The 27,971-nt window shown below is 43.7% G+C and overlaps 1 protein-coding gene across 1 annotated transcript in view; it reads right to left on the bottom strand.

The window, feature by feature from the left end:
* LOC133028790 (adhesion G protein-coupled receptor L3-like) overlaps positions 1-27,971 on the bottom strand; it is a 144,576-nt gene that overhangs the window by 80,490 nt on the left and 36,115 nt on the right. The window contains exons 3-6 of the mRNA XM_061095824.1: positions 23,084-23,098; positions 19,764-20,564; positions 5,508-5,861; positions 2,192-2,295 (exon numbers count right to left, since the gene is read on the bottom strand). Coding sequence (XP_060951807.1) covers positions 2,192-2,295; positions 5,508-5,861; positions 19,764-20,564; positions 23,084-23,098 — 1,274 coding nt within the window. The remainder of the gene's footprint in view (positions 1-2,191; positions 2,296-5,507; positions 5,862-19,763; positions 20,565-23,083; positions 23,099-27,971) is intronic.

Genomic DNA, 27,971 nt, shown 5'->3' on the forward strand with positions numbered 1-27,971 from the left:
TTAGTTGACCCGTGTTTCCACTGACCTGCCATAACAGCGCCCTCGGTTTTTTCAGATCCTCCTGATTTACAAATTAGCCGCTTGGCAACAGTAACTATGGGGTTCGGTGAACCGTGTTTGAACCACAAGTCAAATCTCCTGATGTAGATATGCAGGCAATAGTGGAGAAAAGTCTTCCTTTGCTTTTTCTTCCTAATATCTGACTTATAAAGCTACACATGCATATTCTAGTGGCTAATGAGACTCACCAAAAACACTGAGAGGTTTCTGCTCACAGACTTCTTCTTAGCACACACACTTGGCACAGTTCTTTACCCTGGTTTTCAAATCACGCTGCACATTGCTACCGAGCTAATAATGTCCCTTGATATCAGACATAGCAAGTTGCCTTTATTTTCGGAGCCTCTGCTCGACAAACATTTGAATAAACTGGCTTTAATTAAAAACAGAAGAGGATACAAACAAATATATCAATCACTTCAGTTTTCTGAGTGTAGCAGGGGGGCTGTGGAGCCAACCTGGCACTGGGTGAGAGGCAGGATACACACACTCAACAGGTTCCCTTTCATAAATACAGACACAAACAACCATTCAAACTCACATTCACACCTATGGAGAATTTAGAGTCTGCAATTAAACTCAAATCTGTTTGGAATGTGGGAGGTGGACGGAAGAAAACCCACTCAGACAAAGGGAGGGAAATCAAACTCCACCGTGCCACCATTAAAGAAAATAATTAAACAAATGATTTAGCTTTGAAATAACCATAACTAGTATACAACTTGCAGTCAATTGGACTAAATGCGTAAAACTATTTCGGTCTGATGTTAAAAAGTTGGCCAACTTCAAAAGTTAGGACTATTACATCAGGTACAGAGAGATAAGACCCGAAAAACACAGTGGCACCGCATTAAAAAGTCCCACCCTGCTTCTTCCAGCATCACCTGCTATCTTTGTTTATTAGCGAAGCCAATTACACCGCTCTCTTCACAGAGGTGCACGCAGGAGAAAGTGTCTGTGGAAGTTGTTTTTCCTCCTTTCCCCCCCTGCCTGCTCTCGTCTCTTAATGAGGAGCGCAGTGAACGGAGGGTAAATGGCTCCACACTCTCTGCTTATCTGAATCCTTGTTTTTTTTTTCTTTTCTAATTCGGTGTATATATACGAAAACCATCTGGTAATGAGCAGTGGCACGTACAGGACAGTGGCTCGAGATGGAAAAAAACGCGCTGCCAGATGGGCATTACGGATCCCTGACAGGTTGATCTTCATTAATGTCGCCGCGTCTCTTACGGCGACAGGCACACGGCTCAAGTGTGATTTCTTCTTTTTTTTTGATTAATAACACTTTTGTTAAAAATACACCCAGTACTTGACTGACGCTACTTTTTTGCTGTAGATCTTAACAGGAAACTTTCCACATTAGCATCACACCTCGACAAAAATCGGGACAAAGCAAATCAGCCGGAAATTCAGAGAGAACTTTTGCTGTGAGTTAATTTCTCCACTCTCCATCCCATATCTGCAAACGGCCATTTGTTTAATGGGCCGAGCTATATGCCATGGAGGGGATCATCAGTGTTATAACCATGCGTGCCTCGGGGTTCTATGAGTTTAAACGAGAACATTTCCCGACATTACCTGCAATTCACAACCTGGCACCTCGGTCCTCTCCTGCAGTAAGAGTCCCATCTTTTGATTTGATTATAGATTCAAACATGGGAAGCTGTAAGTGACAAATAACTACTGCATCATATAGGCCATGTTCCTGGTTAGCCGTCAGCCACAGCAGCCCATTAGACTATGGTGCTGTGGTATAGGTTTTCACACCGACCACACACACACACACACTCACACACAACCCTCCCATTGAGTAAAGCCTCTGGCTGATCAATGACACTAATTGACCAATTAAAAAGAGACAAAGAACAAAAGAGAAAAACCCACAAAAACACAAGCCCTACGAACGCAAGCGATATATCCTCGGTGACCTCGATGTGAATTGCGAACTCTTCCAAATGTTATTTTCGGAGCAGGTCAAAGTGACTCAGGTTTGTTCTGACATTTTTTTTGTGCTTTCTGTGGATCTGATCAGGCACCGTAAGGACAAAAAGCTCTCTGCAAAAACCAACCAGCTGTGATGTTACTTTAAGGGAACAGATTTTTCAGCTTGTTACATCATGCAGCTCGGTACCTTCTGGCTGATGAGGTTGACCCACGGGGAGGTGCAGTTGCTGAAGTCGGGTCCCTGGGGGTCCCAGTATCCCTCCGGACCCACGCACATGTAGGAGGCCACGCCTGGAGAGAGAAGAAAAGCAGTGGAGACGTGTTAGGTCATAAAACAGCAGCGACAGTCATGTGTGTGTGTGTTTCTGCATGTGTTACTGAAAGTTAACTCCAATTAGGTCTGCCTTAATTTCTCTTACTCCGTGATAGGGTGATGGATTACACAGGCCCGTCAGGCTTGTCCACTAATGTCTCTTCCTTCTGTGTGTCAAGCACTTATTTCCAAAAGCCTGTCAAAATAAAGCTGTGACACCCCAAGACACACGACTCGTAAGTGATTAAAATAATGGATGATCTAAATGGATGATTTTATCTTTCAGCGACTGGCATGAAGTGGAGGCCAGACGAGCTCGCCCAGACACTGTCTGTATTTAATCATTAAAAGCCAGACAGGGCCTGAGTGTGACAGTTCAAACTGCTGCAGGAGGAAGAGAGAGAGAAAACTAACAACATACATGCCAATTAAATCTGCCATCGCTGAATCCAACACGAAAGGTCAATTAAGCTGGTCGGAGAAGGAGCTTCTCTCCGGTGACAGAGATGTGATTCGTTAAGTAAGTGTCTGACAATGTTGCATGTGGGCTTCGGCACAAATAAACCCCCCGGATATGAGTATAAGAGCCTCTCTGACTCTGCTATATCTATCTTTAAGCATATAAATATAATTTGTCAACTTAAATACAGTTTAACCAAACATTTATTCTTTATTTTGTGATAAATCCAATGGATGCAATGGATACGAAAACAGTGTCTGTGACTTCTCTCCCTCCCGTCCCTCAAGTAACGTCTATATTTTCCGAGCTGACATCGACAAATGTCTTCACGCTGACATTAAATCGCCCTTGCTTCTACTTAAAGGGGGGAGGAAGAGGGGGGTGGAGGTGTCGGAGGGCGAGACGACTGGCATTAACAGATACAAATTTTGATAGACGTATCATTTCCTTCCCCCGGATCCACCTTTGACAGCCTTACGTTTGATGGGTTTATAAGATAAGGGGAGGGTGACTCTCTCTGCATTTCTTCCTATGTTGAGAGGCAGGGGGGAGAGAGAGCGGGAGTGGGATTGGGGGCGTCGAGGGGATAGAGGGGGGGCAGAATGACAGCGAGCGGAGTGAGGTAGATGGAAGGGGAGCTCGAGGAACTTTCAAAGAGCGGCAGAGGAAGCCGTCGCAGTCGTGTTCCGCTCGGCGCTGTCGTGTGAAGAGCGGCGGCCTTTGAAGAGAGGGCGCCGAGAGGAGGCGGGGCCTGTGTTGCTCTTATCCTGCCACATGACGCCTGCTAGTGAGCTCTCGATAGGTGCTGGCGTTGCCCCTTAATGAAGCCTGAATGTGGGTGTGTGTGCGCTGATTGATGCAATGAACACAATTCCTGAGGCTTGGAGCCAGATTTCAGGATGTGATGTCACTCCCTAATGTGGGTGGAGCTGTCTGCTAAAAAAATCATGACAAGGAAGTTTCAGAAAATCCCTGACAAAAGCTCATTTCTGCAATTTAAGCACATTGGATCTTATTGTAGGTTCATAAGAATAAGGCACTGCCACCACTGAGATGCTTTATTTATGCACCAACATGTCTGACAGCACAAAGCCACAATGCGACGGTTTCTAGGTTACCTTTAAGCTTGAATTAATTTCCTCGTTTCAAGCACACAGCATTATCTTCAACCTTCTAACACCAGAGCTTTTACTTTCAAATTTAAAGTCTACGCTCGGTGGTCAGGTCTCATTATTATATGAACTCTGAGATAAGCAGTTTTTTTTGTTAACTCTCCAAAGGTAAATCTTTTATAACCCGAGCAGCCAAATCGGATTTATCTTTATGTATACGTGTGTTCATTCTCTTTGGAGACAAAGACAAAAGCTGGAACGGTGTATATTGAATGAAGAGGTTTGACAAGCACAGCCGCTCTTTCACTGCACGGCACAAATACATTTAACCACAAATTAGTAGTCAAAATATTTATGTGTGTGTGCTAGTTCCCTGTTTCCATTCAGAAGTGATGCTAAGCTACATTTCTAACCTTGCCTCAGTGAGTCAGGAGTGAGACTAAGGAGTGAGGACATGAAGCAGGAGAACGAGTTCTGCAGGGGGAGTGTAAACATGCAGAAAACACACTCCAGTGACCGACATCAAGGAAACAAGGCTCACAGTGGACCCGGGCCTCCTAATGAGAGTATTGACATCTTCACAGAGAGGAAGAAAGGAAAGAAACAACGTATGTGTTTCACATCTTTCATTTTTTTGGACGGCACAAAGACAATGTTTGAGGTTTCGGCTCATTAATCATCACGGTGTTTACCCTCCACCTACTGGAATGTGGCACTGCAAACAGCTTGCTATTGTTCGTGTGCAGTGAGACGTCTGCGGACAAATTTACAGAAGTACCACTCGCAACTGGAAATCTATTTTTTTTAGTTTTGGCCAAAGTAGCTGCTGAGATTTGGAAAAACACTGATATTTGGACATTAACAATAATCAAAACTTCAATGAGTACGGTTTAATGGGGAAGGGACCATCAGAATTTGGATGATCAGCAAACTTAGTGCGATAAAAAGTGTTTCATGTCATTGAAAAGGACAGTTTTGTGATTTTAAATTGGTTCAACCCTGAATTTTGTCTATCCTCACGTTGTTTACAAAGTAAGTGTCCAAATATGGATGAATAGGTGCATTGATGGTCTGTTCAGATCTGTTCTGGTTGTTACTCACATGAGTTACGACAACACAAAACAATAACCATGTTGTACAAAACTGGAATTTCCCTTTTAATAAATAACTTGACTGGCACTCAGTAGAGTGCAAACCTCCAGCAACAATCAACAAGCCCCTTAGGAAGCCACATTTAAAATTTGCTAGATCCAGATTTTTACTTAGATCATAAATTCTCATAACATTTTTCATTAAGATGCACAAAATATCCTCTGAGAAATAACTCTTTATGTTAAAGATCCTGGATCTGTCCCCTGATCCAGACCCTCAACAAAATGTAATGAGTTCTTCCCATTCCCAGCCAAAATGGATTGTGGGTATTTAAGATGGGGACCCCGAGGAAGAGCCTTGTGCTGGAAATATCACTGGAAAATTAATTGTTTAATGCAAACTCTGGGTGTTTTTTTCCCTTGACCTATACAACATCCTGGTTATATGTTCAGTAGCTTTTGCATAATCCTGAATAACAAACAAACGCACAGATAATCCAATCTGATATCGAAAGAATCTCCATTACCTATGCTTCCGGGTGGACAGAGCATCTTGGCCACCACCCCCTGCTTGGTCCTGGGCCAGGAGATGTCCATCATCACCAGCGGGTTGCAGAACTCCACCCGGATGTTGGGCAGCTTGGAGGAAGGCGGCGCTCTGTCGTCCTCCTCGGGGGTCAAACCCTCCAGGGGCGTCCGAGCCGGTGCCACCACCTTCGCTGTCGTCCGTGGCCACTGAGCACCGGCGGCCGTCGTGGCGGGCATCTTGGTGGTTGTCGTCCTGGCCACTGTGGACGTCATGGTAACCGTGGTGGGTCGAGTGGTGGTCCTCGCCGTCGTGGTCGTCGTGTCCATGAAAACCATCACAGAGGAGGACGTTTCTGGAAGGAAGAAGAAGGAGGAGGAATAAAATGAAGTGAAGATCGAGGGGTAAATGTCTTTCCTTTTATCTGTCACTATTCATTAATGTGTGAGAGGGAACATTTATTTCCAGCGCTGGCGAAGAAGAGACAGAGCTTATGCGGCGAGCTTCCATTCTTCCCTCCTTTTCAATGTGTCACTTTGAGAGAAGATAGTTAAGGGGAGATCAATCGAACTGGCAGGTGTGACTCGGATAAGCATGCATGGTGTCTAGGTTGGGGGGGGGGGGGCACCCTCACTCACACACACCACACGAACACACACTTCCAGCTGTGACGTCTAAATGTAGTCATTGACGAGGGCATATCTCTAAGAGTCAATAGCTGGGTGTTGCAGCTTCACGCTATTTCTGGGTCAGCCGGGACAAAGTGGAAGATCCATTTCCTGGATGGGAGCCCTCCCTGTGGTTCCACTCCAGGAGGCGCTTGATAATGACACTGTTTACCGGAGCTGTAGGGGGGACGGGGTGTCATAACTCCAACACACTCACACACACTCACACACACACAATAATCCTTTTCCTCCCACTGAAATGCAGCTCCTCCTTCACTCCCTGTCATCAATCATCCAATCTGCTCATCCACTCTGTCCCTTTATCCTCCTCCTCCGGTGGCCCTGATTGGAAAATAAGGTCTCCAAATTCATTTAGTGAGAGACTTGGCTGAGCTGCGGCGGGTCAGAGGACATGGGAGGACGTCAGACTTCATAAAACATCAGATTCCTTCTGCAATATCGCTCTTTAATATTCATTATAGACTCGCGTTGTGGATTTGGTACGCAGATTTTTAAATACGCTGCACTGATGTGGGGTGAGAAGGACGGTAGGACGCTTCCTGTGAGAGACGCTTTCTAAGAGACACACACACGACGTGGGTGTTTGCACAAAACGCAATTTGGGACCGACGCTGATTCCTTTTAGCGGAGAGATGCAATCAAAGTGACACGAGTGACAAATGGTCCCACTCTTTGCAGGAAAGAGGTGAAAAAAAAAAACAATGTTTAAAGAGGGTCGATTTGAAGGCTTGGCAGGTGTAATGGACGTCACGCATGCAGAGCACTTAGATAACAGACATCGCTGCTAAGAAAAATCCAGTTCGGCAGGTTTCAATTTGCAATCGTGACCATTTCTCTGTGTGGCAAATTTATTAAAAAAGCGGGGGGGAAATGAGACAGCATAAATAAGTGCCGCCGTTTGGGAAACGGAACACAGCGCCGGAGGCTGTAATAACACAAACCGAGCCGCCATCAGCAGTCAATGCATTCAATGCTTAACAGCATTCAACGACAGCAAGGTTGATTAAATAGGTCGCCGCAGCGAGAGTCCGGGGCTGATTGAGTATTTAGTTTTTTCCGTTTGCTAACAAAAGAGTCTGATGTGTTTATTTTTAGACCTGTGGGTGTCCTGGACCCACCTGTGAAGGCGCTCGATCAGTGAAGTGGAGCTAAAACGAGAATCTCATCGAAGGGCAATGTTAAGTAAAAGCTCACAGAGGCTGTAATGCAGGCTATAAGGTTCCCATTCCCCCTAAAAACACTAATCAACCCAGTATGCAGGAGAAAATGTAAACTGGGAAACAAACTAAGTTAAAGGCCAGTTGCTTTAATTCAGTTGTAAACAGATGCAGACACTTGCATTAGGCATGTTCACACACCGGCAGCCACACACTCAGTCACAAACCCTCATTAACCAACATGAACTGACACCACCACCCATCAACAGGGCTTTAAAAAAAAAAAAAAGAAATCACATGCATGCTCTAATAGACATTTAACATTTCCACCAGCCAGCAAGACATCACCATTTGCATCCTCTAACCAGCGTGAGACACCGTCATCAATCTGAGCCACGGCCGCCCAGTCCATCCTTCAACCGCCGCCATCATGCAAACAGGAGGGAGAGTAATCTTTGTTCGATTGTTAAAGAGGAGAAGCGGTGATCGTTTCAAAATATGACACATTCCGGTATGATTAAAATAAGCTGGTGGTGCATTGACGGTGTTTATAGTGCAGGAGGCCATTAGAGCACCTCATGGAAATCTAGTTCTTGCTCATATTGAGGTCAGTAAAGGTCACGGGCGCATGGACCCTGATAAGCTGTCGGTTTGAAAGGTGTGCAGATGGGCCTGTGAGGATAAGGGAATTAATGCAGTGGTCGGGCGGCTGATTCTGATTGTGACAGTGGATTTTGTATTTATGCTGAGGGAGTTTGTCGCATTCGAAAAAGCAGATTGATGTAAATAAGAAAGTAAAGCTGTGCAGGGACATTTGCTGCAGGGGGCAGAGTTTGATATTAGAGTTCTTTCTCTTAAAAGCTGAATAGGTTGTAGCGCAAGAATGAGAAACATTTCCTATACATATACAAATTCACATGTGGTTTTGCTCCTAGCTTTAGTTTGGAATGACCAAGCTTATGTTACTTAATATAAGCAACTATATACAACACAATTAATTCTGCTTATCTTCTACATCTAAGCACTGTTACCGACATACATGTAAACACACCATACGCTATTCAGACACACGTATATTCCTTCCGGACTCATTCCTTTCCTCAGCAGTCAGCAAAAAGTTTTATAGTCTTATTTTAGGAGCCACTGTGGACCGAATTGGTAACTACAGAAAATAATGACCTTCTTTATTGCCCTTTAGCTTCCAGGTTGATATTTCACATTAGCCAACCTAAATAATGCAGCATGCATATGTTCGGAATGTTAGGAATCTCTTGTCGCAACAATATCATGAGCAGTCTGCGATATATCTCCCTCTCGATGTAATGGACTACAATGAAGATGGCTGTAAAGGCACAAATGGGAGCAATTACATCTTCACGGAATCCAACCTGAACATTTATGTGATTGATTCAGCTACTTCAGAAAGACCGACACCTTCTCTGGGAATCCAGTTTAACTCATTCGCAAACCTCGAGCAGAACACAACACAGCAGAAGTGCCTATATTCATTTATTAGCTTATTATATTTGAATACATCTTGTGGTCGCTGGAGCATGGCCCTAGAAAAGAAAACAGGAAGCTGATCCCAAATTTTAATGATGTGACTGCCAGGATACTGATGTCCTTACTTTTCTAACAATATTGCATGAATACATGATATAAAAAGAGCAAAAACAAAAAAAAATCAACTGTTATTGCCCTGCAATGAAAACCAACGTTTTTTTCAGTTTGTTTATGAACTTAAGCTTTTATTTTGAAAAGCAAGCATGTACCATTTCTTCTTTCAAACGTCACACGATCTGACTCCGAAGTTCATTTTCTCACAAAGTCAATAACTAGACTCACGTCTTTTAAATAAAGTTATCACGTCACCTTCTTTAACACCAATGGTAATATTACATTACAGAGAAATATACGACTGGAGGAAATCGCCGACCCAGCATGAGGTTAATTCAGAGTCACTGGGAAACATGTCTAGAATGTAATTCCATTCTTCCGGATGATCCTGTTGAGTCCCCTCTTAAATTATATTATTTCTTTTCCCCGAGTCCTCCGTCTAACACACAGCATGTTAACCATGCCTGCAACTACCCACAAGAGAGAGATAGAGAGAGAGAGCGATAGAGAGAGAGAGTGGAAGAGAAGAATGTGTCCTTGAGCAAACTTGTATATCTTTTCCAGAAGATGGGCACGGGAAAAAAAAGTAGAAGAAGAGGGAGGAGGAGAAGGAGTAAAAAGGAGCCAACAGCAGCCACAGTATGGAGGCACTATCGCCTTGGAGACGACACAAGGACATTTTGTTTTGCTTTGCTAGCTCGCCCCATCCGATCCAAAGGGACGGAGAGAGGGGGAGAGAGAGAGAGAAAGTTAGCTGAAGTGTTTGGTATGCTCCGAGGGGCGTGCGAGTGACCTTACAGGAAGATTTGAACACACAAGTTTTTTAATGGGCCGGGGTCAAAAGAGGACAACACCGAAAGTTAGACCACAGATATATGACTGTAGACGCATCACTATTTATTTTCTTTAAATTCTAACTCAACAAATATCACTTCTTCTTATTTTGTTTTGCTTAATTTCTATATAAGTCAATAACATGATCTATATACTCAAAGTAATTCATCTATTTAAAAATGTTAAGATTCAATCCCTTCTCAATGGCAATAAGAACTTGATTAAAAACGAACACTACTCAAAGTCACCTATCAGCTGCTCAGGCTTCAGAAGCCAGTGGCCTCAGGAGCGATCCTGTGCTTCCTCTCGACGAAACACCAGCTCCACTCATCATTCACACTCCACTTCTATTACACAGAAATCCCCCCCCCCCCCTCACCACAAACGCATGAAGTCTGTTCCCACCACACACGGAGCTTTGTGCTTCATTTCAAAGCATTCATTTCAAACTAATTAGCTTCTCCCTCTCTCTCTCTGTGTATCCCAGGGCTCGTGGCTTCCACAATTAGATAAGCCCACTCTACTTCGCACCGGGAGAAGAAGAAAAAAAAGAAAATGGTGTTACGAAATGAAACCGGTTTGATATGACTTGCCGTTTCCGCACCGGGAGCGGGTTCGCCGGCTCCGAGGAACGTCTGGAGATCAAAAGAGGTGCAGAGGGCTTTCGGGGGGGGGGAATGAGGCGAGCATCAGATGGTGAAATGAGTCTTTCAGCCTTGTGCTGAACCCAATTACTTCCTAATTTTAGTATTTGAACCTTTACGCGTGTTGCGTCAGGAGGTTAGTTCGCAGACTTCACAAAATACGAGACGGTCTTTGTGTGATGTCACACATTTGCTGTACACGCGCCTTTTTAAAAGGATAGAAAATGGGATTTCAGAGAGCCGGGACATGTATTTTTAGACTTAATAAGTGGACTCGGAGCACAAACTTATCATCACAGCTGTTAACAGGTCCCTCAGAAAGAAATTACACTCATACACTGGTTTCATTTGGCTTTTGGGACCGAGGGTGCTGCTCCCGCTTCGTAACTCTATTGACTAATTCTTTCAAAGTTAGCTGTGATGTCAGGCAAATACAAGAGAGTGAAACCACATTCATCATTTTGAGTAGTTTAAGCATCAAATATTAAAGTTTTCTCATATTCTCAAACACTTTGACACACAGGGCTAACCGATGTTTGGCAGTTTGACATATTCCAATTAAACCTTCAAGTTGCAATTCTGAAATAAAATTTTAAGTAATTATGCCGTTCTCATGCATTACAAGCTTTATAGTAGAGTTTTGAATACCAGGACTAAAATGTTTAGAGGTTAGAAACATGGAGCTCAATATGAATCATATATTTATATTTCAATGTAATTTTTCTTTATTGTGCAGCACTTTTAATTGCACCGTTGACCCTGCGTTAACTTGCATGGAAATTTGAAATGCATCAAACTTGAACTTGATAGATTTCAGCCATAACCTGCACATCTTGTCATGTTATGCTTTGGTTTTTGTACAGACCAAAGAGTTATGACATGTTTTCTTTTCTTCAAGCAAAGCCTAAGAGTCCTTAAGCTATTCTGAGCTACCGTCTATAGTTTCTGCCTTTCCTTTATCTATTAGACACTCTTTGACACTGATTGTTGTGCAAAATTCATTAAATTACTTCTTTTGCCTTGGGAATAGACCTTCAAAAAATGATTTGCCAACCAGACAGTAATTAGCGATGTCACAAAATGTCATGATAATGATCTCGGACGCTTGGACAAGTGTGAGAGTGGATGTGATGCATGAATAATAGAAGGAAGAAGAAGCTGCAGCCAAAAACAACAAGTTACACAAATGTGAATTTAAGTTTTTTTTTTTAAAGGGATACCCTTCAGCAGGTTTGAGTGTGAAAAAGTATTTCTTTTTCAAAAAGAGAAGGGTCAAAAAACAAATAACAGTAAAAGATTTGTCCCGGTGTGACTCTAACCGTAGGAAACAAAAACCAAAGACAAGAGAACTATTCTGGCTCAACATCTATTTTCAGCCATCTCACGACACCCGCTTCCTGATGGCACTGATGGTTCACCCTCATTCCCCCGTTGTTTATTTCCCACCACAACGCTACACGTGTCCCTCGTGAGACCGAGCAGAACGGCTGGAAATATATAAACGATGATAAAAGGTCCTGTCGTTTAATGGCGCCTTTTGTGGCGGGCCCACAAATCCATCACGGAGTACAACTGGGATGTGGGTGGAGGAAAGGGGGGCTGCGGTAAATTATGCGGCCAGACATCCGGTAATGCTCCGATATCATCTGACATGATGAGAAGCGTAATGGATGGGAGCTATGCATTGTTTAGCAATTAATTTCTTGATTCCCGGGCTCTCTGCCTGCGACTCCAGAGGGCATCGGCGGAGGTCACACGGCACCGGGAGGCACGCACCGCGGCTGATATGTATGCACACGTGGACCCAAGCCCAGAGAGTAGTGAAGTTAAGTGAAAGAGGATATGTAAGCGGAGCCTGCTTACATTTGCACTGCAGTGGAAGTACTGAGGGTATATGCACTGGCTGCAAATGCATCCGGAGACACGTGAATACAGGTGCACGCATACATTTCAACTCACTGGCTTTTGCTAAAGATGCTTTTCCCTATTTGATTTGTATGCATTTGTTATTTTGTGTAATGTTAAATAGCCTCGAGTCTCAAATGGTGACATGGATCTAAACGTCTATTCACACAGGTGCATTGAAAACTCACAGCCCAAACAAATCCATATAGAGAAACTGAAAACTGAGGAATATTGGACTGGATTTTGTATTGTTCCTGCACAAAACCCGAGTCTGTCAGGCTACTGACAAGTCCAGACATCGTCAAAGGTACCAGGAAAAGCAAAGGGAGGTAAGAGGAGTGCGAGCACAGGAGCAGGAGGGATTCCAGACTCGCCAGGAGGGAAGACACCCTCCTCCCATGTGTCACCGTTTGCCAAGTAAAACCTTGAGTGAGGCTTTTTTTTTCAAAAACACTGTCAACCAGGAGCCGAAATGGGCCAAAACGGATGAGGCGAAGCTGTGCGGAGAGAAAACTCTGACACCGGTGATAAAGAGAGTTAAAGATGCTTCAGAGGCCTCCAATCAGATTTACTCGGCTGATTGGCCAAAATAAATTACCCTGAGCTTGTGTGCCACCAAGCCTGTTAAATTTAATGTGGCAATTTTGGGATGCTCCAGCGAAAGCAATAGCCAAACACACACACACTAACACACACACACAAACACACACAAACACACACACATATCAGGTGTAGAAAAAGAGCAGAGAGGAGGAGAAGAGCCCACAAACAACAGCATGACTGCAGTATCTCACAGTTTGTTTGTTTGTGTTTTTGGTTAAATCAGTTGATTTTCATCAATTGTAAAAGTTTTTGAAATCACTGCCAAAAACCGGCTCAGATCACACACGGCACAGCTGATCGGCTTATGTGAGGAAGTAACAGGTGGGTTTGAGGAAATGAGTGAAGGGAAAACCGGGGAAGCACAGACGCAATAATTTATTTTGGCTCTGCACAATGAAAACAGACGTAGGAAAAACTAAATTGTATTCATTACGCGGATAAATGCACCTCATTATTCTCGTTAGTAATAATTTCCACAGGTTTCGTGAGGACAATATTCTGATTTGAAAGTTGTTTTCCCTATTTATGTCAGGAGGGATGAACAAGGTTTTATAGTCGCCTGGGAATTTGCAAGGCCAGTCATGGATGGCTGTTTATGAGGAGGGACGATATAAAAACAGGGTATCACTTACTGAAAATTTACATTTCACAGGCTTTTGTCTGTCTTCTCAAACAGACAAAGGTTTCTCTTAAATGCCACATCAGAAAAAAGGAATAGTACAAATTCTATGGTGCACAATTAGGCCAAAGACAATCAATCTTACACAAGTGTCTCCTGGAGTGGATCACAGATGGCTGACAGTAATCTCAATGATAAGCTCAGCATCATGATTACTTTGGTCCCCAATCAGTCTTTTTGATATTAGGTATCTGCAATTAAGACGTCCAATCCGTGCACACTTCATTTACAATAATTAAATGTTGATTAGATCATAGTTGAGCATCTTGTCCCACATATTGAAAGCAACGGCTCACGGACCTAAAGTCCTTCAGCTGAATGTATTGATATGATATAGATGCAAAGACATCTCACTCTGCTGGATTTGCTGGAACTGCAGAAACACTTGCGGTTGTGCAGCGGCGTTGCAGAGTGGCCGCTCCTCTCTCTCAAACCATCTTTGACAAGTACCAACAGCGGCGTGCAGAGAGCATTGAGCATCACAGACGATACCAAGCACCACCAGCACGTTTGTTATCTTAAGCGGCGACAGGGACATTAAGAAGCTGCAGCTGAATGTTCTCCACGCTGCACCGCTGATGATTATGAGCGTTTCCCCACCGTCCATTAAGATATTTCACTGTAAACATTGTTGCGCGACAATTCTGCCAGAACAGAGTCTCTAGCTCTAGCTCTATCTAGAAAAATATTCAAAATATAAATATATCCAAATAGTCTGGAAATATATTGATCTTTTGGCACCTTTAACCGGATTCAGATCAAAAAGTAATAGCCCCAAGGATCCATGGGTATAAACATATAACGTTCTTGATGGAGATAATACAACAAAAGTCGACTAAAAACAGCAAAACACAACCAAAGAGATGATCAAGTTTTACAATACATCAGAAATTGTTCTTACATGAAGGAATCAGCTCAGAGGCTGGGAGCACCGACAAGGTTCTCTCTGTTTCCATGCTAAAAAAAATCTAAAGCTGCATTACTAACAGAGCCTCATTGTGCTGCGGCATTAAAGGGTTTGCAAGAAAAAAGCTGTGCATTTGTGCATAAGTGTGTGTGTGTGTGTAGAATAAAATCATTCTAAACTATAATCCTAAACCTCACACATCACATCGCAAAAAAAAAAATTGCCCTCTGCGAGAGGTGCACCCGCAAACAAGCATGTAGCCTACATTCCTAAGCCCTGACATCAAAAGAGCTCCGTGCAGCATGTAAGACAGTTATTTTGTGTAATAGCTGCATTTGGTTCACAAAGCAAGAAATTCCTGAAAGCTTTGTAATCAAGGAAGCCGAGGTTTGGTGACAACACGCGGGGCGTCGCCGGAATGTGCACAACAACACGTCAAAGTGCATCACTCAACAGACGTGACAGGTAATGGAGGGCTGGCGTGAAGGCAGCAACACTCAGATTATCTCCACCAGACTCTTCCAGCGAGTGTTTACTGCTTTAGACGGCCTCTATCTATTTAGCATGTGTCAGGCACTGCCAACCAGGGCCGAGACGACCAGAGCGGCGGCGGCTGCTGCGGCATGAAGGTCGTCTGCGGCCTGACTCCGCCCCCTGGCAGGCCTGGCACTCTGCCTGTGGCCAGATGGGAACATGTGGCAAAAATTAAGGAGCTACCGAGCAGACAGTGAACGTATCCATGACACCCGCTGTGCCGCATCCCATGCCCCAATTATGAGTCAACAAAAAGAATCACTCCTGCAGCAGCCGAGTCAGGCATCAGACATTTGTCTCGCTGAAACCGGAGAAGAAGGGATCGCCTCACACTGTGGAAGAGGATCAACACACTAATGGCCACTGTATTCTGTCAACACCAAGTGGAATTAAATGATAGACATCCCTGAATATCTACACATGTATAAGCTGGTAACATCAATACCGATTTAGTATAATAGTATGCTTGTGCCGTAGAGTGCACCATCAGAAGGAAAGCTACTACATGTAGCAATGAACCTAGAAGCTTAGGAACTGCAAGCAAAAGTAAATGGTAAATGGTCTGTAATTACATAGCGCTTATATATTCTGGTCTTTGTGACCTTTCAAAGTGTTTAACAGTGCTATTTTTCACCAATTCACACACACACACACACACACACACACACACACACACACACACACACACATTCATACGGTACATCAACACTCTTGTTAAATTAGAATTGTTGTCATAGATACCAGAAACGCACAAATCAGACTTTTCCGATCCTGACTACATTACTTCAATTACAGCCAATTAATGCTGAGAGCCGATCTAATAAAAGCACTGGTTTCCAAATTCAAAAACTTTACCTCATTGCATAGGTAGGAATATGTAAGACGGCTAACTATTGGAGATGAGTAGATACAACAATTAAATATACATATTTATTTATTTAATATTCGAAGATATTGGGAGGAAGAAGGTTATTAAACAGTATGTATAAGGTGTTTTATTTTTATCAGTAGGCTGACTGCAATAAGCACGTTGCACATTCTGAGATACTTCTTGAGAGAGTTATCTGCCTTCGATGAAATGTTGACCCGAGACACTGAGCGCGATCTACATATTTAAATTGCAGATGGTTTTGATGAGCAGTGACGTGCTTTTAGGAGGAAACAGTTAAAATGATTTGCTGTGTTGGTTTTGATGGAACAGGACTCAGTTTCCAAGGGTGATTTCCTGGTAGCAAGTCCGATGCTTCATATCTTGCCTCTTGGCATCATGCAACTTACATGACATTTCAATTTATTCGTTTGGCAGACACTTTTATCGGAAGCGACTTGAAACTGAGCGTGGTGCTAAAGCTCCAGTACAGTGGGGGACCTTGGGAGTAAGTACCAAAGTGGGAGTTAGACATGTTGGGATGTTAGAGGGTGACAGGAGAGGCGGTGCTCTGGGAAGAGGTGAGAACCTTCAACCTTTAGTGGTTCTCGAAGGTAGAGAGGGACGCGGTTAACAGCTCGTACCGCCCTCAGGGAACCACGAACGAAAGCTGAGCTGGCCGACATTCCTTGGAGGGAAGGACTACATCAAAAAGATAGGTGGAAAACCCATCAGTCACTCAGCGGGGAAGCAGAAAGTACTTGAATTTGATTGTGGTGGCCACAGGTGGCCAGTGAAGTGCGGAGTGACACGTGCCCTTTGAGGCTGATCGAAGACCAGACGTGCTTCTGCATTCTGGACCATCTGTAACAGTTTCCCTGTGCTCGGAGGGGGGGCTTAGTGGAAGGGCATCGCAGGAGTCAAGGCTAGAGGTAAACATGGCCCGTACAGAGAGAGGTCATGTGGCGGGACTGACAGGTAAAGTTAGGGCGTCGTCTGCAAAGAATTAATGCGAGAAGCTCGACAAGCAGACGATTGGAACAAAGAGCTGCTGGTCTCCAAACTACATTTCCTCACTTGTAGGAAATGTCGACGTCCTCTCAAGACGTCACTATGACATTTTTATGAATTTGTTTGCATGGTTTCTATTTATTGACACATTTTTAAATTAAGGTTATCTTTTTGTTTGATGCTGACTATTCAAGGATTGAGCGAATCATGCGGCCATCTCTGCACTTTATTTTATGAAAAGAGCACCGTAGAGAAATGTATTTCAGTTGTCCTTGCATGTTCGGCACTGAATCCGATCGTGAAAGGGGGGACGGGTGGCGAGAGAGCTTTAATATCTCCCTGCTAACAGCAGTCTGTGCAGCACAATTTTTTTTATCACCAATTCAGTGAATTTAATTATCAGTGGAGTTGTCATGGAAGCACTCCCGGGCATAGATCATCTGTCCTTGAAAACAGAATGCTTGTGTGTCGACAATTTCAGCAAGTGTACAGATTAGAACAGGATTCTCAGGGGGGGGGGAATAAAGTGTATTTTGCATGAATATCAACACATTATATTGACATTTATTGGGAGGGGAATACTTTTACATTATTCACTAAAATAGATATATATTTATACCCTTATAAATGGGATACAATAGGAGAGTTTGGATTCCAGGTGTCATTACCCCTGCTCCTGCCTAATGCGCTGTAGCATGTGCTGGGCCCTGGCCCGTGTGATTTGGGCATACGGCAGCGGGCCCCAGCTGTGGGTCTGGACCTTGTCTCTCCTGCTCTGTTGCCCATGTACCATGCTCCACTGGTATGGCAGGTCATGCATGCTCCTAAATGTCGGAAGCGCAAGTGGGAAATGAGCCTGTGGTAGAGTGATGAGAGACTGACACCTTTCCGGGAGCGTAAACCGGCTCTGTGATCATGACACTGGATCAAATTTCAGAAGCTTGTTTGTGCAGCGAAAGGAAAATAGTACATTGGCTTTAGACTCATATAATGTTAGTGTATCTAGTCAGATTCACTGAGTAACTGCATCAACAGCAGATTATGAAGTTGATGGGGGGGAAAAAAATCCTTTCCTGATTGAGTATCCTTGCTTCTGGTCTGATCCAAGACTATCTGCACCAAATTCCAAACTCCTCTATATGTGTGGCTCTCTCGCAGCAGCCCTTGTTGTTGTGACTTCCACTGACAGATATGTCAAATGTGCCTGAGTCACATTTAGCTCTCAGATCTTTACACAATCTCATTGGAGAAGCACATAAAAGGAAAGAAAAAAACAAAATGACAAATAATATTTGTCTGCTGTGAAGTGGTTGACAGCGATGCTGATCCACACAGTTTTATTGCAACTACCCAATCGTCTCCAAAATAGGTCCCTCATGAGACAATACAAAGGAAAATGTGTACCGTTGAAAACTTGCTTTAACTGAAATAAGTCCGCGTCCTTTGTTTCTCTATGTGGTTCTTGGGGAGTTGATCAAACTAAAGTGTTTATTACCCCGGAGTCCATTCAATCACTCTTTCATTCCCTTATCACTCTGTTTATCTGACGTTTATATTTGTTTTCTGACTCCATCCATCCACTTAATGCAACATTTTATTATCTACATTCATGCAGCCGAGTCTTTGGAAGGCAGCCTATTCTGTGCAACAAAAGCCGAGCACACGAGTCCACGTCTCGCCGGGAAGCGTGGTGCGGAGAATTTGCATTTGTATACGAAAAATGTGCATCGGGTGTTATCATTGTGTGCCTCTGTTTAAAAAAAAGTTGACGGATAATCATTTAATAGAGAAAGCGACATAACACAACAGCATTTTCCTCTTTTTAACTGCGACAAATTGTATTATGTGAAGCAGTGTATCATCAAATAACCAAACACCGCGAGCATGGTCACTGACTGAATGAAAATATTATGGGGTGTGTTGAAGCAGGACTCTGTGTATGAAAAAAAAAGATTCGGGGTAGAGTAACAGCCAGCTAAGGGAAACAAATTAAACTCGCAAGTGGAAGGTAGAGAAAGCTCCAGAGGAGAAAGCAGAGGTGACGACGTCACAGTCAAATAACTTGTGACATTTCTGACAAGAGCTGTTGATGAGATAGAACAAAGGATCACCCTTCTGTGCCAAAACAGGTTACCCCCCCCCCCCCCCCCCCCCCCCCCCGATTTCATGCTGCACCTGAAGCATCAATGTATAAAAAGAACAATGGAGTAGAGAACTTTTCAAAAGAGTTTTGGGGAAGTTTGAAGTCACTGGCTACCGAGAGAGGAGAAGACTTCAGTTTGTGAAACTCGCAGTCATAAACTTTGTTAAAATAAAAGTATCTGTGTTTGTTCTACTTCTTATTTAGGGAATTTGCATAGATCATGTTTTCTAATTTCATCTCTCCAAACAACAAATTAGAGTGACTTTCCTGCAGACTCGTGCCTTTTTCAAGGTCATTGTAAAGTGGATGATGACATAATGAACGTATGTCTGACTTATGGTTAATATCATGCTTCTGGTCACGTTGACCTTGAAATTTGACCACAGAAACTAAATATGTTCATCTTGATGTCACACTGAACTTGATGTCAAATACACTGCACATTGCACTAAATAATAAGGAATTCCTTTTAGGCAATAATGAGATATCGTGCTCATAAGAGGGGGATTGATGGAAAACATGAAACCATTGTGCATCCAGCTACTTCTTTTGTCAATTCCGGGTTAGTATCCAGTTTCGTTCCACTCTAGCACAATGCACCAACTCTGAAGCACTAAATTGCACATTATGAATATCAGGTGAAATAATAAATATGAATGGTCTTACCGAGTCTGTTGTCCAACGCTCCAAAGTCCAGAGAGTATTTCACCACGTGGTAGTTGTTCCAAACGTACAGCAGGTTGTCTCTGGGATTATAATCCACTGCGGCGATGTACTGGTAGGAGTTGGGGAAAGGGATGTCCAGAAACCCGTCTTTGCTCAGTTCTGTGTTGTAGATGTAGTCGATCTTGTTTCCCGTCGCTTCGTTGTCGTCGTCCTCGTACACCGTCTTCACCACGTACAGGATTCCACAGATCATGAAGGCGTTGGATGCCGAGCGCTTGTCGTAAGCCGTGTCCCAGGTGCCCTCTACACGCAGCGTGTACGGGTTGAGCTGGCTGATGACGATCCGCCCATTGTTCTGCTCAGTGGCGTAGATCACCCAAAGGCCGTTCTCATCCACGGCCAAGTCTATGTCGGACTTCCCTCCCCAGCGGTACGGAGACGTGTCGTGGTAGTTGGCGTTGGCGATAATGGCCTCGCCGCTCTTGATACGAGTCCGCAGGTCAAACTTCACAATATTGCGCGTGCGCTCCTTGTTGAAAAAGAGCGCCCCGTCGTACACCACGAAGCCGGTGCCGTCCACGCGATGTGGGAGCTTGTAGGTTGTCGTGGGCCTTCCCGCGATGAAGTCCTCTTTGGAAGAATACTCAGTCAATGTGTCGGTGCGATAGGGCGTCCAGGGCATGTAGTAGATCTTATCAGAGGCTTGGAGAGGGTCCTTGCACCAGGCGCCGGACTGGTGGTCCGATTCGAAGAGGTGCTCGCTCTGGTACACCCTGCGCAGAAGCCCTGGGCACAGGAATACTGAGGAGCCAAAATAGGGGAAAAACAAGTACAGAGTTACATTGGCAGGTATTACATGTCAATAGATGGAACAACAACCGATGAATGAAACAGAAATAATGGTTCAATGTGCAGCTCAGTCTTCTCCGATGTTGAAGTCTTATCCTCAAACCCTGAGAAATGCCAAAGAGATCACTAACTGTCAAAACAAGACAAATTAAGGATGGAAAACAACTGAGTAAGATTAATTAGTTTTGGATTGCGTTGACTTTACAGTGCACGAACCAACCTACATACAAACACAACCACCAGTGTCAAGATTCCAAGCTGTGCCTTAAACTTATATAAGTTCCGTAAGCCTCTGATTCTTAAAGCAATTAGCAACAATGACAATGAAGTAAAGAATACTGAGCATAATGAACAGATCATGTGGGGTTAATTACATCTGACTTCATAAAAGGCAAACACCACAGCACGTCTTATATGTGCACATTTTCTTCTTTTTATAGTTTTACTTTTCCGTACGGATCTACTAAATAATATATAATTGCAGCATAAAAAAGGATTTGTTCTTTTCTTTCATTAAACCACCCATGTGGCCGTTCTTAGTCATAAGTATTAAACACAAAAACACAAAGAAATGTCTACGCTTTAATTATTGGCAGCGGCGGGCCTGAGGGGGAAAAAGAAAAAGAAAGAAATGCAGTAATTACATCATCCATATAATGACTGCATGTCCATTATTTCATCCAAGTGACGTTTCCCAGTCTGCATGATTTACAACGCCACAAAAGGTAAACTAATTATACGTGAACTGGTTTCTACTCAAATCTGATAAAGCCAGAGCAAGGCAATACAGCTGGAGCAGGTCAATAGTGGCCTCCGCTTGGGAAAAGCTAATTCCTGCTCATTACGGGTTATCTGAGACTGGGGCAATTGAAAATGTCCATGTTTCTTAACACATGATATCTACATTCATAGATGGCTGAATTTCAATTAAACTTTATATTTTATCAGACAAAGATACCTTTAAAACAACAACAAAGAAAATGGCCACTGTAAAAGTCTGACGGACAAGAACAATCAATAATTTAGACAGTGCAGTTTTTCTCTTTTTCCACAGGTCTGGGCCCAGAATACATCAGGACTGGAAGCAGAGTGCATGTGAAGGCTGCCTTCGCCGTAATGGCCCAAGAGCCTGACACGGCGCTGACAGGTTCTTTGCCGCAGATGCAACGAGAGGTAAAAAAAAAAAGCTGAGCGCTCCGAGGAGCTGGAGAAGAAAGAGACAGTGGAAAACAGCGGCTTCCTTCCCCTTGTAATCTCTTAAGATTAAACATGTTGTCTACCTGCGGGGTGAGAAATGTGCCAAGATGCGTCCCGTTGACACAGCGCCTCGGCACACATCTCAGCCGCGGCTCCGCTAAACGCTAAAAGGGGGGGGGGTGTTTTCATTTCTACGCTGGAAAGAGACGAGATGTGCCGGAGTACAAGGTGGGGATGGGTGAGCTTTGTACTCGCGGCACACAGAACTCGGAGGAGGTTGTGGAATTTGCTTTTGAAGGGTGGAAGCACAGCGATGGAGGAGTGAATGAGCCATATATAAGAAAAAGGTGACACAGAAGCAAGTCGTGGTCTTTCATGGGGAATTGACAGAAAGTGTTACCGCGGCAACCCCCCCCCCCCCCCCCCCCCTTCACCTTCATTTCTCATTCTCATCGCCCACGGATTTCGGTGATATGTCATTAATTAACGACGACGATGAAACGGGTCAATTTACGGCGCGGCTATTAAAACCGAACTCTTGACTCTTGTTTAATGATTCCATTTACATCTTTGACTTCAATCCAGCGTCGTGGTTAATTTCTGACACAGGACATATTTCCCACCCGTGCAAAAAGGTGTGACGACAAACACGGTGCTCCGGAGGCACGTGGGAGGATTTTTTCGCGTGGAACCCGCAGAGTCACGCGGCGCCGATAAGGTCGAAGATCCGCCCGCTGTGATCCACCTCCAGTATCGGCTGCCGAGTCCCTGAAGGTTATGGCCATCATCGTGTTAGAGCTATAATCAAAAAATGCTGACAGCTTATTGGACAAGCTATTGATCACCTCTCCTTTAATATTATGCAGCTGATAAAGCAGAGCGGGAATAATCTTAGGTTATTACACGGTGGAAAAACATTGTGATTCCAGCAGGGGAGCGGGTCTTTTAATGACTTCGGCCGTAAAGAGCGATTATATATGTGGCAGCGTCACGAGACCTTCGAGATGTGACGGCGCTGGAGAACAAAGAGTGTAGATGAGAATTCATTGTTCTGGATGCACACGACCAAATGAGAGAAAGAATTATGTCGTTAGGTAACACTTTCATTTTCCCCCATGAATGACATGCGTAACCACGGCGATGAACCATACAATGAGAGCGGACCTAGAAACCTGCGTTGGCAACCCGTCACCAAAATAAAAAAATATAAAAGCAAGCATATAACAAAGTGAATATGCAGGTGAAAAAATGGAAAGTTGTTGGCATTTAGTTACCTTTTTGTTCCACTTCTATGTTTAGGCATGAAGGGGAGAGAGAAAGGCAGAAATAAAGAACAGATTAATGATGTCATAACTGTCTTTATTTTACAACAGTCACACAAAAGTATAACAGGGGGTTAGTGGAGGAGACACGTTATATCAAACTGAAAGCTTTCAGAGAAGAGGGAAAAAAATAAAAAAGAGTCCTGCATCACACAAAACCCCTGGAGGAGGAAAGACAGATTAATCAGGTCTTAAACTGTAAAACATGTTTGTGAGATGTGAACGTGTAAAACAGATGTAACAGCACGTCATTATTTTCTGCAGCCATAAAACGTTCGAGTTGAAGGTGCAACTGGGAGGGAAAATGCAAATCGGGTAGATTTCACATGGCCTAGTTAAATAATCTCAAACTGAAAATCAAATTTGATTACTAATGACCTAAACAGACTGATAAGATAACATGTTTGCATACATAGCTAATGTGTTAGCAAATTCTATTTACAGTATACTAAGCAACATAACGATTACTACGATGAGTACACTGTTAAGTGTCTTGTTGGCTCTATTTTGGTCTCAACCAACTACTATCTGACCCCTGAGGAAATCAATACTACACTACACTTAAGAGCTAGCCACTATCTTTGTGTGTCTGGTACCGTGGGTTGTGCAGCAAACATCTCCCTGCCGCTAAACTAACTGACCAAAGCAGCAATATCAGACAAGAACATACAAATTGTGAGCCATTAAAACAAAACAACGAGCTGAAAGAGACCAAAACACACCATAGACTTGGAAGATTTGCCAAGATGTCGCTTGTTTTCAGTGGTTTGATAAATTATTATTATTATTATCAATAAGTCCACCTTCAGTCATTAGTATGCACTGGTAAATATAGTATTCACCTGCAAGAAAATTGCATTCTTCAATGTCAGATATATTTGATTAAAATGTGAATAACAACCTATAAGTGAGATGTACAATCCATTTTTGTTGTACAACAAGAAGAACCTTGGAGGCTGAACTACTGAGGCCCTTACATCTTAACTCAATATATCACTTCCTCTGTGGACAAGCTCTTTATGTCAGTCATGGGCATTTTTCTGGTCTCCTCCATGTGCAGCAGGGGCTGGATTCCACCCAGCGAGCCCCCTCCTGTCCCTTCCCCTCCGGTAATCCTGGTTCTAATAAGAGAGGATTAACCTCTGTTACCGGGGCTTACAAGAGTCCTCTCCTCCAAATGGAGAGAGCATCAGAGTGAGCTGCGGAGGTCAGTGTGTGGAGGGGCAGGTTGGGGGGCAAAGTTTGAAAGATGGGAAAGTTATTAGAGGTGAACAATATGAACGCAAGGCAGTGAGCCAATGCAAAAACGGAGCAGGAGGCAGAGCCGTATCGGACGGGTGGGGAAGAGCAGGAGAGGAAGAACCGGGGATGGGAGAAGCTTTCAACTGGGTTTGTCAGATCATAAAATCATACTTTTGCAGTACGGTACCGAATCAACTGTTAAGAAAAGCTGTAGTTGAAATAGTCCATTCTAAACCCAAGCAACAACAGCTCTAGTCAACATCAGAGCCATCATCACTGGCGACTCAAATTTGAAAATAACTTGGACACCAGAGATCAAATCAAAGCAAACAGCCAAACATCTCAGATCAGAGCCCGAGCGCCGACCACACAGCAGGGACCGCAAGGGGGGTGCCCGGCCGTTTCTGATTGAGCGATCGCTAACAGCGGCGAGGGGAGAGGGGGGGTAATGATCTATGGAGAAAGGCATTAGCGGCGAGGACGTGACAAGTGGTACACGACGCAAAGCCCCGGGGGAGATGCTGTGAGAAGGGAGTAAAAAAAAAAAGGGATGTGGATGAAATCCGTGACGAAGGAACGCGCACGCTCCCCGGGGGGGGGCGGCGGCTTCTCGCTTGACCAGAGGACGCCGCCCGACCGCGGCAAGGTCACCCGTCAAATCGCTCCAACCAATTTGTCCGCTGGTGTTTCACTGCTTTGAGTGTAGTGCACGAGCTGAGAGATGTACCTGTCTCTCACTCTGTCACCGACACCAGGAGCAGCGGGAGAAGCCGAGTGAGACGGAGAATTGATTCATTTCAAAGGCTTCTTCTTTTTTTTTTTAACTCCACCCCGCCAACCCCCATTGTGACCTTAATACAATTTGGCTCACGGCTGTCAGTGAGTTACTAAAAAGCACTTAGCTCTCTCATCTTTTCCTCCTTCCTCGACTTCTTGTGTTAAAAATATGCCGATGAATCCAAATAAAATTATAAAAAGCAAGGGGGTTGATGTTTCAGAGCGACTCTCAGGTTTGTGAAAGGGTCACATGCTCCTCCACTAAACAAAACACACCTTTAAGCATTGATTCATGATTCCGACATCTTAACTTTTACTACAAAACACTTGAAGAATCATTTTTCTGCTATTTAAGGACACACAAGGAGAATCTAATGGATAATTTAGCCTCTCGTTGTCCTTTCTGTTCCAAATCATCTTTTCTTATAATGGCTGTGAGTACAAACTACTTCTCTACTTTCTACTCTTCTCCTCTCATCTCATTATTATATACCAACCCACTGTCCATCCCTTTACTGGCTTTACCCCATTCACGGACTTTACCACTACATATTCTTATATATTTTTATATTTATATATGCATATATTTTTATTGTACTTTCCACTCCAGCAGCACAAGAACACTTCCCTACTAGACACTGACACAATCACGTCATTGCATCCGATTCGTGTATCTGTATATATATTCTCCGTATGAGATTTATGTATGTATGTCAGTGAGCTGTTTAAGTGTTAACTGTATAAGCTACTGGATGATCTAAATTTCCCTCTGGATTAATAAAGTATCCATCTATCTATCTATCTATCTAAACAGCTTTTCTATCTACGGTCCACACTTCAGAGATCATATGAAGGTATTCTACTGAATTGTTTAATGGTGATGTTAATGCTAATCCTACCACCTGCCTGCATGCTGTGCTTCAATGTGTCTTATTTTAATAAGCGATCAGGATCTGACTGACCATTAAATGATTTAAAAAGCAGACATGAGGTTCTGAGAATTATGAAGAAATACGTAAACTGCATGATGGGTGTTTGGGGGCCACACACCAAGCTGGAGATAACAGGTGGGCTCTTGATATTCTTTCAGCCTCTTCAGGGGCCGGTGCTGCTTCCCAGTTATAATTTGACAATTATCTTGATGGATGATCAGAGAAGTCTGTCACCTGACATACGAAAGATTCATCGTTCTGCTTCCGCGACGACAGTTGGTTCCTCGTGATGAGATGAGAAAGGTCTGGCACATTTTCCTGAGAGGGAAAGAGATGACCAGCTGGAAGCGTCTTTCCTCGGATGCCAAAACAAACCGGGGAGGAAATGGCCATCAGTGGCGAGGAGAGAGAATCTAAAAAATCCCCTTGAATTTTACACATCTCCTGGACAAAAGTCTGGTTTTGTGCATTAATTATCTGGTGTGGATTCAGCGAGGATGGGAGCTGACCTACCCTCCGGCTGCTGAGAAGCTGCACCACAGCAGTTTGGGGTTAAGTGCCTTGCTCCAAGGCATCTGAAGTGCTGCTCATTCACTCCCAGCAAGTGGTTTATATAGGGACTGGGTCAAGGACAAAAAATAAAACAGCTGCCCGTACTAAAACCCGGGAACATTTATTTTTTATTATCAATCTGTCAGATGAGTGTTGTCCTATGCAAGTGTCCGACCAGGTCATAGCTGGTGAGTAAACAGACGCAAGTAGCCAGTTTGGAGTTAATCCTGGCAACAGGTTTGGGCAAAAACAATAACTCACTGATGTGTGTGCAGGCGGCTCGGATCGCTTTGGCTGCTCCGCGGCCCCCCCCCCGCAGCCAAACACATCAAGGCAAACGTGGCTGATTCTGCAGCTCATCTAATTGGTCAAGCTGTTGGAGCAAATTAAATAAGCAGAAAAAGCAAGCTACATATATGGCATTGCCTTTAAAATACTATCTTTTTTTTTGAGCAGCAGCTGTTCATTACTATGAAGAATCTAAAGTAGACGCACAAACAAAGTGTTTTGAGTTTGTGGACGTCATTCAGCTTTGGTGGCGAATAACAGGAGCTCAAAAGTGCTGAAGTATCTCGATGTTCAGCCACACGACACAGACATCTATAAACAGATTCTGCATATATAATCTATAGGGGAGGGGAGAAGATTTGGAGGTTTGAATCCTTCTGTATTCCGTTTTAGTTTGGACAAAACGCACCTAATTGAAATCAGAGTGTGGAGAAGCGAAAGAGGAAGGAACAGATGAACCGAAATGCATCTGCTCTCAGATTTGTAATTCATCTACATTCATATATATGCAGAAAGCTGTTGATGGAGATAATCCCAAAATGTTGTCTCACCCTAAATCACTGTGTTTTGTCTCATGTGATAAAGGATGCTAGACAGACAGTAAATATAAGCCGTGTGCAGCTTGGTGCAGCTCCAATTTAAAAACTAGATGTAGTGAATAAAATAAAAATGTGGTTCCATAGAGGACTGCTGGGCCTTGGCGGCTGTTTAGTCTACTAAGTGCCATTCTAGTTATTTAGTGAAAAATGATATTACCGATGCATAATGCATTCCATCGTGTATTTCCTTCAGATAACGCACAAGTTAAATATAAATTCCACCTGAGTTGTCACCCTGCATGCTCATTCCAGTGCAGTAGCTACTTGAGACGCAGGCGGAGCAGCTAACGAACGGGGACCTTTCAGCTGCCGGGAGAGACGCACCCCCCCCCTGTCATGTGAGCGGCAGCTGTATGGATTTCCATTTGAATAATTAATGCTTCCCAATTTCACACTAATGGTCGAGAGGTATCAGAATGGTATCATTAGCCGCTAATAGAGATTCATGGC

Source organism: Limanda limanda, chromosome 22, assembly GCF_963576545.1.
Source record: "Limanda limanda chromosome 22, fLimLim1.1, whole genome shotgun sequence".
Classification (NCBI taxonomy): domain Eukaryota; kingdom Metazoa; phylum Chordata; class Actinopteri; order Pleuronectiformes; family Pleuronectidae; genus Limanda; species Limanda limanda.